The sequence below is a fragment of the Stenella coeruleoalba genome (genome assembly GCF_951394435.1).
Source record: "Stenella coeruleoalba genome assembly, chromosome: 2".
In the NCBI taxonomy this organism is placed as follows: Eukaryota; Metazoa; Chordata; class Mammalia; order Artiodactyla; family Delphinidae; genus Stenella; species Stenella coeruleoalba.
The window spans coordinates 116,907,838-116,920,865 of record NC_137147.1 but is presented as its reverse complement, the minus strand read 5'-3'; the positions used below and the strand labels follow the sequence as shown (position 1 = coordinate 116,920,865).

General features: G+C 38.7%; 1 protein-coding gene across 7 annotated transcripts in view; it reads right to left on the bottom strand.

The window, feature by feature from the left end:
- Positions 1-13,028, bottom strand: part of CHD2 (chromodomain helicase DNA binding protein 2) — a 124,466-nt gene that overhangs the window by 31,810 nt on the left and 79,628 nt on the right. For all 7 annotated transcript variants that reach the window (XM_079910696.1, XM_079910695.1, XM_079910697.1 and 4 more), the window contains 5 exons: positions 12,387-12,562; positions 6,614-6,655; positions 5,896-6,035; positions 487-625; positions 143-293 (listed from right to left, as the gene is read on the bottom strand). In XM_079910696.1, the coding sequence (XP_079766822.1) occupies positions 143-293; positions 487-625; positions 5,896-6,035; positions 6,614-6,655; positions 12,387-12,562 (648 nt within the window). The remainder of the gene's footprint in view (positions 1-142; positions 294-486; positions 626-5,895; positions 6,036-6,613; positions 6,656-12,386; positions 12,563-13,028) is intronic.

The following is a 13,028-nucleotide window of genomic DNA, read 5'->3' as shown; positions in this document are numbered from 1 at the left end:
TAAAGAAATCCCAGGAATATACTATTGTTCTAATTTCCAATTTGATCCCCACCCCCCAGAAAATAGTTAAAAGTAAGTAATCAATATAAAAATATTATACAACAAATCTTCTAGACATCTCCAGCATCACAGAAATACTTACTTTGTCAGTTAACTTAAGCTCTGGATCCGTTTTAATTAGCTCCCAGTTTCCATAGCCGTGTTCATAAATTCCCAGCAATAGGCGAGAATCATCCTCTACTCCCCACTCGACATCAAAATGTGCAGCTTTGACACGACAGGTTAAGCAGTATCTGAAAAGATTTCCAAAGCAGGAGGACATTAGAGGAAGGGTCTTTCTGACTTGGGAATAAACACCAATGAGCAAAGCACTCTGGTATGTTAGAGAAAAAATAATGAAAATACTACATAACTACACGTAACTGTAACTTCAAATCTGTTTTCTAATGGCACAACCACCCATGCATGGGCATGTATTATACTCACTTTTTTTTTTCTTCAGGGTCTACAGGGATAGATTTATGCAGCATCTCAAACTCTTCTTCATGTTGGATAATAGATTTCACATTAACCTGAACCCCAGATATCTTGATAGTTGGGCCTCTCTTTTTCCCTGGTCCTTTCCCTAAAGAACACCAATTTCATATTCGTTAAGTGAGAATTCGCTGAAGTTTCACAAAAAACATAGGTCAACAAATCCTGAACTCTTATTCCCTCAGCGTATATCTCTGGTTTATCGTTAATTCAAAGATATAATCAAGTAAGGCAAAAAATTTTCTCAATTAATGTTTGTAAAATAATCTCTAAACAATTCAGTTTTTTAAGATTTAGAATTTTTTAATCCAGTAGTGTTTATAATTGTATTTTAATCTTCTTATTCCTGTTTTATACTTTGGCTCTAAAATTAATAAAATTTATGAAAGAAGATTTTAAAGCAGTAATATTAATGCTGAAGTTTTTTCTTTTCTAACCCATCAACAGATTTTTAAGTGCTTTAAAAGATGATCTTCTCTACTAAAAAAGTATGAGATCAAGTTAATACCTAACACATTTGAAATGATGAACAAAAGAAGTCATGGAAAGGTTACCCTAGCCCGAGTTTCCAATTAAAGTAATCCTAGAAGTAAAAACAAAGCAGTCAATTCTAACCAGAGTCCAAATCGAAATGCATGATAATGACACTTGTCTGTGAGGGAAAAGATGGCTCAGAGCCTCAGAAAAGATTTCTTTTTTTAACATTCAAGTCGATGAAATGGCACTACAATTATAAACAATTATTTAGGGATTCTCATATAACCCACAAGAATTTCACTTGCAAATGCTATTCCCAACAATACTGATGAGTTCTGGAACAGAATGTGGCAAAACGGGAAAGGCACCTCCTCTGAAGATCAGAAATCTGGGATTTATTCCCGGATCTGCACAAACTACCCCCTGTCCCCTTTCCCCTCTCACTTCTAGTTATTAACCTCTCTGGGTCTGTGTTTCCTCATCTGTAAAATAAAAAGATTGCAACAGAAAAATGGGCAAAGGATAAAGAGACAATTCACAGAAAAGGAAATACAAATGGTTCCATGTGAAAAATACTCAACCTCATTCATGGTAAGAGAAATGCAAATTAAATATATAGACATAGCCTTTTTAACCTCAGGCTGGGAAAACTCAAAGATCTGAAAATATGTCGGTGAGACTAAGAGGAGACAGACACTGCCATTCTAGTCAATGCTGGTGGGAGGATATGGCGCAAATGGCATACACACAAGATTATTTACCACAACACCGTAAAGCAAAAGATTGGAAAGCTGAACGTCCATTAACAGGATACTAATATTGTAAATCCATAACAGATTATGTAGCTCTTCAAACAAAAAAAAAATCAGGCAGTGGAGAAAAGATCAACCATCTTTAATGAATGCTGTTGAGACATATAGTAGCCATATAGGAAAAATCCAAAATCCAAAAAACCTGGATGCAATACCAGGAAAAACTCCAAGTGAATCAGAGATATAAAAGTAAATGAAATCACATAGGTATTGGTGGTGGTGGGGGTGATCTTAATGACTTCCTTTATATCCTCAGAGTAGAAAAAAAAATTTTTTTTTAGTTTGTTACAATATATTGAATATAATAGGTTCCTTGTGCTATATTAAATCCCTGTTGTTTACCTCTTTTATATATAGTAGTGTGCATCTGCTAATCTCATACTCCCAATTTATCCCTTTCCCCTTTGGTAACCATAAATTTGCTTTCTATGTCTGTGAGTCTGTTTCTGTTTTGTAGAGAAAATGTTTTTAATCAAAATCCAAAACAACAATAGGGTAAAAGATTGATAAATTTGACTATATAAAATTTTTTTAAGTTTTCTGTACAAAATACCATAGCAAAGTGAGAGGACAAATCACAAACTGGAGGAGAACACTGGCAACTTTTATCAGAAAAAGAGATCCTGGGACTTCCCTGGTGGTGCAGCGGTTAGGAATCCACCTGCCAACGCAGGGGACGCAGGTTCGATCCCTGGTCCGGGAAGATCTCACATGCCGCAGAACAACTAAGCCCGTGAGCCACAACTACTGAGCCCGTGTGCCACAACTACTGAAGCCCGCATGCCTAGAGCCCGTGCTCTGCAACAAGAGAAGCCACTGCAGTGAGAAGCCCACGCACCGCAAAGGAGAGTAGCTCCCGCTCGCCGCAACTAGGGAAAGCCCATGCGCAGCAACGAAGGCCCAACACAGCCAAAAATAAAATAAATAAAAAATTTTTTAAATTCCTTGTATTAAATCTTCTTAAAAAAAGACAAGAAAAAGAGATCCTAAAAATTAAGACCAACAGCTCAATAGAAAATGGGCATAATATATGTACAGACAGTTCACAAGTGGCCCTCAGAAAAGATGCACAACATTGCTCATTAAAAGAAAAGTGAGATGCCATTTCCCAACAGTCAGTTTGGCAAAAATCCAAACATTTGACAATACATTCTGTTGTGTATGAATATACACTGTAGGTAGCAATGTAAATGGTATCAGATTTATGAAGAATTTGGCAGTATCTAACCAAATTACATATGCATTTTTCCCAGGACTCAACAATCCCACTTCCAGAAATTTATCCCAAAGATATGCTGGCAGAGATATGAAACAGCATATTCATTAAACTATTTATTCACTGTGGCTTTATTTATAGTGGCAGAAGACTGAAAACAACCCAAATATTTATTACTAGGGGACAATAAAGTTTGAATTAACATCTATCTACACAGTGGAATACTGTGCAATTGTAAAAGGAAGGAAGTATGAACGCTACACAGTAAGATGGAGTGAACGCCATATGTAAAAATAAGTAGATGCAGAACAGAATATAATGTATGATATCTCCTGTATGATAGAGGAAATACACACACACAGACTTAAAATTTTAAAAAGAAACAATGGAAAGATAAGCCCAAAACTAATCAAAATGATTACCTACAGGGGAGGAAGAGAACAGTACTGGGGGGACAGGAATGAAGGCAAGATTCTCTCATCGTGTTCCTGGTTTTGTTCTGACTTTGGGCCATGCAAATGTTTTACATAATTAAAGAAACAAAGTTTCAGCAAAAGGAGAAAAGTAGTCCCTAGAAACTGAAAGGAAAAGAAAACAAAAGATACTAAACTATATATTAAGTTGGTAGCATAACCACACAGAGAAAAGAACAATTTCAAATAATTTTAAAACATAGTACTTTGTGTACTGCTAATGAGGTGTATTTTAAGGACAAAAAGAAACACAAAGAAATCAAACTCTGCATTAAGAAGTCTTATAGTTAACAGTAAAATCAGGGGGATTCCCTGGCAGTCTAGTGGTTAGGACTTGGCGCTTTCACTGCCATGGCCCAGGTTCAATTCCTGGGCAGGGAACTAAGATCACACAAGCCTCATAGCACAGCCAAAGAAAGAAAGAAGAAAACACACAAATAAAAACAGTAAAATTGGTACTAATATTTGGAAACGTGTATAATGTATAAGACAAATACATGATTATGTTAACATTTTTAGGAACAAAATTTTCAACTTAAGCAAAGAGATATCAATAATCTTACATTAGAATTGGAAATGTTTACCTGGACTCAGGAATATGCTAAATACCAATTTATAGAAAATACAGGTATATGGAAACAAGTTAAGCAATGCCAGAAGGAAGCAATGAACCAGATGCAGAATGTGAACATGCAGAGAAAAGAAACATGTGGAAAGGAAGGGACTGTTACAAGGAAATATCTCCAAATATGCTGTGAGATGGACAAAGCAAGGTACAGAACAGTGCATGCTACAGCACCAAGTGTGTTAAAACAGTATCTTTCCATTTTTTGAACATATGTATTTTTATATTTCTAGAAGGAGACAAGAAATAGGGATACCTGTTTTTCATTTTTGAGCCATGTGAATATAATACTTATTCAAAATAGTTACACGGAAAAAAAAAACACTGTAAAGTTAAGATTTACTTTTGGATGTATTCTTGGCGCTATAAAAGCACATATTTGGATCACTGTCCAAACCACTCAAGTTATTTAAGTTTTTTTCATGGAAAAAAAAATCTAAAAATGTTTCGACTATATTCAAGAGATTTAAAAATTCTATTACTTTTAGTAACAGCCTTAAGAAGAAAATTTCAAAGCACAAATACTTCTTTACTTAATGAAATAGCTAATACTGCAAGCCAGATGTGATGACAAGCACTTCACATGTATGGAATTATTCAAGTGACCATCCAAACCCTTTGAGGCACAGACTACTACTCTATTTTGCACATGAGACTGTTAAGAGGCTATCACTTGTCTCAGGTCTTGCAGCTAAGAAATGGCAGGACCAAGATTCCAGGTAAACTGGCTGCCTCCAGGGCCTGAATACTTAATCACAGATGACAGAGCCTCCTGTAACGTCAGTGAAGGGTGACAAAAGAATGGGGGCAATGGCACAGATAAACCACAGTCCAGTGAACTGTGGAATGACCACACCCTCATCTTTTTGTTTGAGGTTCAACTATAAGGGTGTCCTTTAACAACAAGGACCTCAGCTCTCTCCTGACACCTCCTGCTTTTAAAGGACAGGCAAAAGCACTCTTGGTGTATAAGACAAAACACACTACAGGTCGAATCGAATTACAGCAAATTCTAGTGCCAAAGAGAGTCTCATTGCAACAAAAAGGTTTACAATATTCATCTACTATTTTTATTCTAACTAATTCTCTAAATCCTTTAAGTTTATCACAACGAAACAATACATGTATGTATATCCAAGATAATTACTGATGTCTGTGGTCTGTAATGTCCTCACTTACAGCCAAAATGCAATGTGTCCACTCAGCTTTACCCACTCACATCTTTACATCATTCAAACCAATCTAAACTTTCTACAGTAACATTAAAAGAAATCATTCATCTTGTTCATTACTTTGCACCTTCTGCAAATCAACTTCATTTGTGAGTAAATCTTTGGTATCTTAAAACTGACCTCACGGGCTTCCCTGGTGGCGCAGTGGTTGAGAGTCTGCCTGCCGATGCAGGGGACACGGGTTCGTGACCCGGTCCGGGAGGATCCCGCATGCCGCAGAGCGGCTGGGCCTGTGGGCCATGGCTGCTGAGCCTGCTGCTGGGCCATGGCTGCTGAGCCTGCCTGTGCTCCGCAACGGGAGAGGCCACAACAGTGAGAGGCCCACGTACCAAAAAAAAAAAAAAAAAAACCCCAAAAACTGACCTCACGTAAAGGCAGGTGAGAATACACACCTCAAAAAATTAGGGATGCACGGGATATAAGTGTGTTCATCTTAAAAAAAAAAAAAAAAGATGCTTAGCAGCAGAGATCCCAATCCACAAGTGCCAGGTCTTTGAGAATCACTGAGGGAGACATGCTGACTTACCCTCGCTGGCATTTTCTTTCAGCTGCTCTTCGTATTCTTGCATTGCTGACACACAGCTGTTGTGAATCAATTCCCCTAGGCGCTTCAGATCTGCTACAGACTTATCTACCAACTCAGCATCACGTGCTATGCACTCCAGCCTGAGGAAAGACAAATACGGGGATACCTCAAGGCCCTGTGCCCACGTTTCTAATGTCACGTGAACTACCACTTGGTTTCACATAAGTTTGTTCCTGCAAAGACACTTTCTCTACATGCCTTAATTGATCCTTCCAACAAGAACCCTCGGACAGTGACTGATGACTTACTTTCCATCATAAAGAATTTGACTTGGAATAGTCCACAAAAACAGACTAATTTCAAAAAACAGAGGAGAAAGGGTTCATCTTTCTTTATTAACTAAATGCGCTGTCTGATAACAGTAGCAGGTGAAGTGCCCCAAAGCTATTTGCACTAGTTTGTTTCTTTGTGCTCACTTTCCTTTCTCTAGCCTACTTTCATTCACTGCAATGTTCCTAGAAGCGAAGTACAGTTACATGTACAATATGTTTCGTTGATCTCCAAGTCATCTGGAGCAGGTGAGTAAATTAATGTCTAAAAGCCAGGCTGTCAAAAGGTGCCAGACCTTAAAAATGGAAAGTAGAACCAAAAAAAGAAACCTCTACAATACAGAAGTGAAAAAGAGGCGGATAAGGAACTATTACATTACTAAGCTTACCGTTCAAGAGGGAGACCAAACTTCTTATACGCCTTGATGAACCTAAGAAAATAATCAATAAATCACATTAAAAAAAAAAGACTTCAGCTATATTAATGCAAACACATCCTGTGATGAAATATGAGCCATAAAAACTGTCAAAAAGACTGGGCCCAATCCTTGCAACTGCCACTAAATGAACTAAAGGTGGCCTTTGAAAATGGCCAGCTTAAAATAGTGAGTGCTAAAAATCTATTCAAACCAAAGATTAACGTTATTCTCAGTGACTGGTCATGAAACTGCTTAGCAACATAATTGAGAATGGTGACTTAACTCTAGTACTATCATTTTTAGAAGGTACAAGTTTATGGAGTTCAATACATAATAAATGATTTAAAAACCACAACCTCTTATAATAAAATCCAGTACAGTTAAGTGGTCTATTCAGTCCACTATTGTTACTTTCAATTCCACACTGCAATATTTTCCGTTACTTTCTGGTCAATAATACAAATATAAGGTTTTTAGGACTGCCTCAAATACTTTTTGTAATGAGGCAAAGTAAAATAAACATATGATTTTAAACATTTTAGGCAAAACTCTTTTGGAAACTCTGACTCCTTCTGCCAAACATTGTCTCCAGCCAAAAATCTAATCTATCCTTCCACAAGTCTCTAGCCTAAACCATGCTATACGCCAATCCATGTTTAATCCACTCCCCTCCCTACAGCCAACCACTAGACTTTCACTAAAGAAGCAAGATGCCATGATATATCAAGGGCATCACTGTAACATGCCAAACTACCTGGTTAGATAAAAATGAAGGGAGAGATACCATGGAGAAAAAAAATGAAAAGAGAGGGCACAGCAATTAAAGAAAATGGGGATGAATATAACAATAGCTAAGAAACAATATTAAAGGAATAGCATGGATTAGGAAAGTACTATATATATGTGAAAGCAAACCTGAGAATTATTCCTCCACTCTACGTTTCTTCTTCTTGATATATACTGAAATATTTTACATCTGAAATAATATGCCATTTGTGATTACTTCAAAATAATATTGAGACAGAGAAGCATTCCAGGAATGGTGGAGTAAGGACCTTTGAAAATCCGCTCCTCCGTAAAAGCAACAAGAACACTGGCAAAACTGTCAAAATCAACTTTGTTAGAATGCTGGAAATTAACCAAAGGCTTGCAGCCATCTTATGAGCATTTATTCAAGAAAATGGCTGAATCTCAGTTTGAACAGTGAGCTCTCTGGCATTCTGACTTGCTCTGTTTCCCATGCCCTCTCCCCAGCTCCATAACTGCCTTGAAAACTATACCTTCCCAACTACTGCAGCTGTGCAAAGAAGCAACACAGCAGCCACTAGAGGGAGCAGAACAGGCCTAGAGCTCCCCAAAAGCTCTTTCCCCAGGGAACAGTGCTATTTTGACCTGACTGACAGCACCCTGAGAAGCTCCATTCTCAGACTTGTCTTCATTTGACCTGACTCTGTATGAAGAACACTGTCTGTAGTTCATCGGTCAAAAAAAAATTAGAGGCAAAGGTTTAACACCACAGCTGCCTGAGGCAGCATTATAAGTTGGCAATATGAACAGGCTGACCAAAAACTGCAATGGAAAAACCTGGGGGAAAAGATGTGCACAGGGGTCTTTGAAAAGCTCAGGCATATTCCTGGGTATCTAGAAGGCTGCATATATGCAGGGCTATGTGCAGGCACAGAGAAGACCTGAGAAGCTGTGAATCTCTCACCTCTGGCTGGCACTGAGGCTCTGCACAAACAGGAACTGAAGGCTAAGGCAGAGCTGTAAACTGCCTATCAGAACATTGAAGACATCCCCAAAATACACAAGTAGCCCTTCAGCAAAGGCTGGTAGATTTACTGGTTGGTAGACTTAAGGTGTTTAAGGAAGTCTCTGTCCAATCATTAGCTGACCACTAAGCTAAATGAGCAGAGACTTCAAAAGACAGAGAAGACAGACTTCGCAGAACTAGCCCAGAAAAGTTACTAAACAAACAGCAACAACAACAAACAGCAAACAAAAAAACTCTTGCTGGCAGGGGGAATCTGATTTCCAGACTTGCCACATTGTATTACTTAAAATGTCTAGTTTTCAACAAATATTACAGAAAACAAGAAAGTATGGTCCCTATACAGGGAAGAAGATGGTTTTCAATGGAAATAGACCCTGAGGAAGTCCAGAAGTTGAACTTATTAGACAAAGGTTTTAATCAACTATTATAAAAATATACAAGAACTAAAGGAATCCATGTCTGACGAATTAAAAGAAAATTTGAGAATAATATATCACCAAATGGAGAATATCAACAGAGACAGAAATTATATAAAGGAGTCAAATATAAATTCTGGAGCTGAAAAGTACAATAACTAAGATGAAAAAAATCACTAGAGAGGCTCAGGATTAGATATGAATTAGCAGAAGAAAAAAAATCAGTTAAAAGATAGGTCAACTGAGGGATTTACTTCTCTGGTGGCACAGTGGTTAAGAATCTGCCTGCCAATAGAGGGGACACAGGTTTGATCCCTGGTCTGGGAAGATCCCACATGCTGAGGAACAACTAAGCTCGTGCGCCGCAACTACTGAAGCCCATGTGCTCTAGGGTCCGCGTGCCACAACCACTGAGCCCACATGCTGCAACTACTGAAGCCCGCGCACCTAGAGCCCGTGCTCTGCAACAAGCCATCACAAGGAGAAGCCCATGCACTGCAATGAAGAGTAGTCCTCCTTCCCTGGTGGCACAGTGGTTGAGAACCTGCCTGCCAATGCAGGGGACATGGGTTTGAGCCCTGGTCTGGGAAGATCCCACATGCCGTGGAGCAACTGGGCCCGTGAGCCACAACTACTGAGCCTGCGCGTCTGGAGCCTGTGCTCCAAAACAAGAGAGGCTGCGACAGTGAAAGGCCTGTGCACTGCGATGAAGAGTGGCCCCTGCTCGCCGCAACTAAAGAAAGCCCTCGCACAGAAACGAAGACCCAACACAGCCAAAGATAAATTAATTAATTAAAAAAAAAAAGAGTAGCCCTTGCTTGCTGCAACGAAGACACAACACAGCCAAAAATAAATTTAAAAAAACAACAACAACAAGAGAAAAAAAAAAAAAGATAGGTCAACTGAGATTATCCAATGTGAAAGACAGAAAAAGAATAAAGACTAGCCTTCAAAAACACAGGAGAGGGCTTCCCTGGTGGCGCAGTGGTTGAGAGTCCGCCTGCCAATGCAGGGGACACGGGTTCGTGCCCCGGGCCGGGAAGATCCCACATGCCGCGGAGCAGCTGGGCCCGTGAGCCATGGCCGCTGAACCTGTGCGTCCGGAGCCTGTGCTCCGCAGCGGGAGAGGCCACACAGTGAGAGGCCCGCATACCGCAAAAAAAAAAACAAACACAGGAGAAATTAAGACATTCCTAGATAAATAAAAAGACAGAATTTGTTGCTAGCAGACCTGCCCTGAAAGAAATACTAAAGAAAGTACTCTGGGCAGAAATGAGAAGACATGAAACAATAACTCAAATCCACATGAATAAATAAGAGCCTCAGGAGGATACCTGAGTAAGTAGATAAAAAGACAGTGTATATGTATTTTTGTCAGTAACTCTTTTCTTCTCCTAAATGATTTTAACTATCAACTGCATAAGGCGATAATTATATAACTGTGTTGGTGGCCTTATAAAGATATAATCTGTGTGACAATAAAAGCACAAAAGAGGGGGAAGAAACGTACCTAAACTGGAGTAAAGTTTTAGAATACCACTGAAATTAAGGTGGTATTAGTCCAAACTAAACTGTTCTAAGTTAAAACATTAAATTATAATCTCCATGGGGCTTCCCTGGTGGCGCAGTGGTTGAGAATCTGCCTGCTAATGCAGGGGACACGGGTCCGAGCCCTGGTCTGGGAAGATCCCACATGCCGCAGAGCAACTAGGCCCGTGAGCCACAACTACTGAGCCTGTGCGTCTGGAGCCTGTGCTCCTCAACAAGAGAGCCCACGACAGTGAGAGGCCCGCGCACTGCAATGAAGAGTGGCCCCCGCTCGCCGCAACTGGAGAAAGCCCTCGCACAGAAACCAAGACCAAACATAGCAAAAAATAAATAAATAAATAAATTTATTTTTTAAAAAAATTATGATCTCCAGGGAAACCACTAAGAAAATAACTTTTAAAATATAAAAGAAACAAGAGAATTAAAATAGTATACTAAAAAATATGTAATATAAAAGAAGGCAGTAATGGGGGAATAAAGGAACAAAGAAGACCCAAGACATAAAAAATGAACAGCAAAATGCAGACATAAATTCTATCTTATAAGTAACTGCATTAAATGTAAATGGTTTAAAGACTTCAATCAAAAGGAAGAGATCAATAGAATGGATTTTTGAAAAACATCTAACTATATACTACATACAAGAGTTGCAAGCTAGATTCAAAGACACAAATAGATTGAAATAAAAAAGGAAAAAGATACTGCACATACAATACCAAAAGAGAGTTGGAGTGTCTACACTAATATCTAACCAAGTTATAAACTTTAAGACATAAATTGTTACTAGAGACAAAGAAGGACATTTTATAATGAGAAAACGGTCAATTCATCAAGACAACAGATTATAAAGCATACACACCTAACAGCAGAGGCCCAAAACATATGAAGCAGAAACTGACAGAACAGAAGGGAGAAATAAACAATACAGCAATAATAGTGCCTTCAATACTCCATTTCCAATAATGGATAGATCAGGCAGAAGATCAATAAGGAAATGGAAGATCTGAACAATAGTAAACCAAATAGACTTAAAACACATCTATAGGACACTCCACTTAACTGCAGCAGAATATACATCCTTCTCAAAATAACACTGAGGGTAGGGGAAAATAGAAATATGGCACACACACAAGATTGACTACAAACTCATAATGGTTAAAATAATACCCGGGGAGGGGGTGTGCTAATATTCTATCAATGTTTGTATACATTTACATTTTTCCGTAATAAATTAAACAAAGAAAGAATAAAAGAACAGGTATAACATTTAGTGGGAAACAAAGACCCTGTGATATCAAATACTGACCTAAAAGGACTATTTGATAACAGCTAAAATTTGGGTTAGATCATAAAGTTAATCATTTTCATATTTTCTATTTTCTTCAGCTTTTTAAAAAAATAACATGGCAGCTAGGGGAAAAGTGGTTTGGAAGCAATAATTTTAGATTTTTCTGGAGGGAAAAGGGGTGTGAATCAGACACCAACAAATGTGTAGTAAGTACTGACATAGAAAGATGCCTAAAATTGGTTATAAGTGACAAGAAGCTGCAGAACAGTATGTTGTATATACCAATAAACCAAACTGATACCAGCACTAACACTGATGGAAAGTAAACTGGGGTTATCTGTACTACTTTAATTTTTTATATTTATACCATTTCTTTTATACACATTGATACATATGTATGTATGTATTTATTCATATTCTTCAATAAAAACAAAAAAGAAAGTTTCAGCCCAAGTTTACCTCCAACAGCCTCTTTCCTCTTGGCTGGACTTTCTTTGTGAAATGTTCAGAACCCAGAACAAGAAGTAAACAAAAAGAAAGAGCTCAACTGAGGAAAACCTTGGAGAAGGGAGAATCATCCTGGGGCCTTGGAGCATGACTCAGTCCCCCTTGCCTTCCTCTGACCTCCCTGTCATCAATGTCAGGGATCCATCAATCTGAGGCTTACAGCATGTCCTTCCAAATGTGAGGGGGAAGGAGAGCAGAGCCCCCACTAACCTCCGGATCTCGGCATCAGTGAATCCCTCCACGAGGTCCTTCCGCACACTTCGGGGGCGCCCTCTGCGCTTGGGCTTCTTGTCGTCATCAGAGTCATCTGTCTCACTCTCAGAGGCAGAGGATCTCTGGGCCTGCCTCTTAGACTCAGTATCAGAGTCACTGTCATTTGCCTGAGCCTGAAAAGGCAAAGTCACATTGTAGCAAGTGCCAGGTCCAAAAGATCCAAGGACTAAGACCAGCCCATCTTAACTCCTTAATACTCAGAACTTCCCATCGTATCATGCAAGTCAATTTCCCTTTAAGAAAGAAGGAGGCAGATGGCATGTGATGAAAGAAGACCTGCTTGGGACAGTCATTCTGCCAGAGACATACTGTAATGTCATTAAGTAAACTGGAATAAAAATATTTGGATTGTGGCTTCATGCTTACTTCCTTGGGCAAATTACTTTACTTCTTCATGCCTTTGTTTTCCATTTGTAAAATGGGGACAATAGCACCTATAATACAGGGTTTTCATACGAATTAAATGAGTCAGTAAGTGGAAAAGCATTAACTTATGCCTGACATACAGGGAATACTCAATGATAGCTACTATTAGCTAATACTGATTTACTAGGATCTCAGACAAACCTGAGTCTGTTA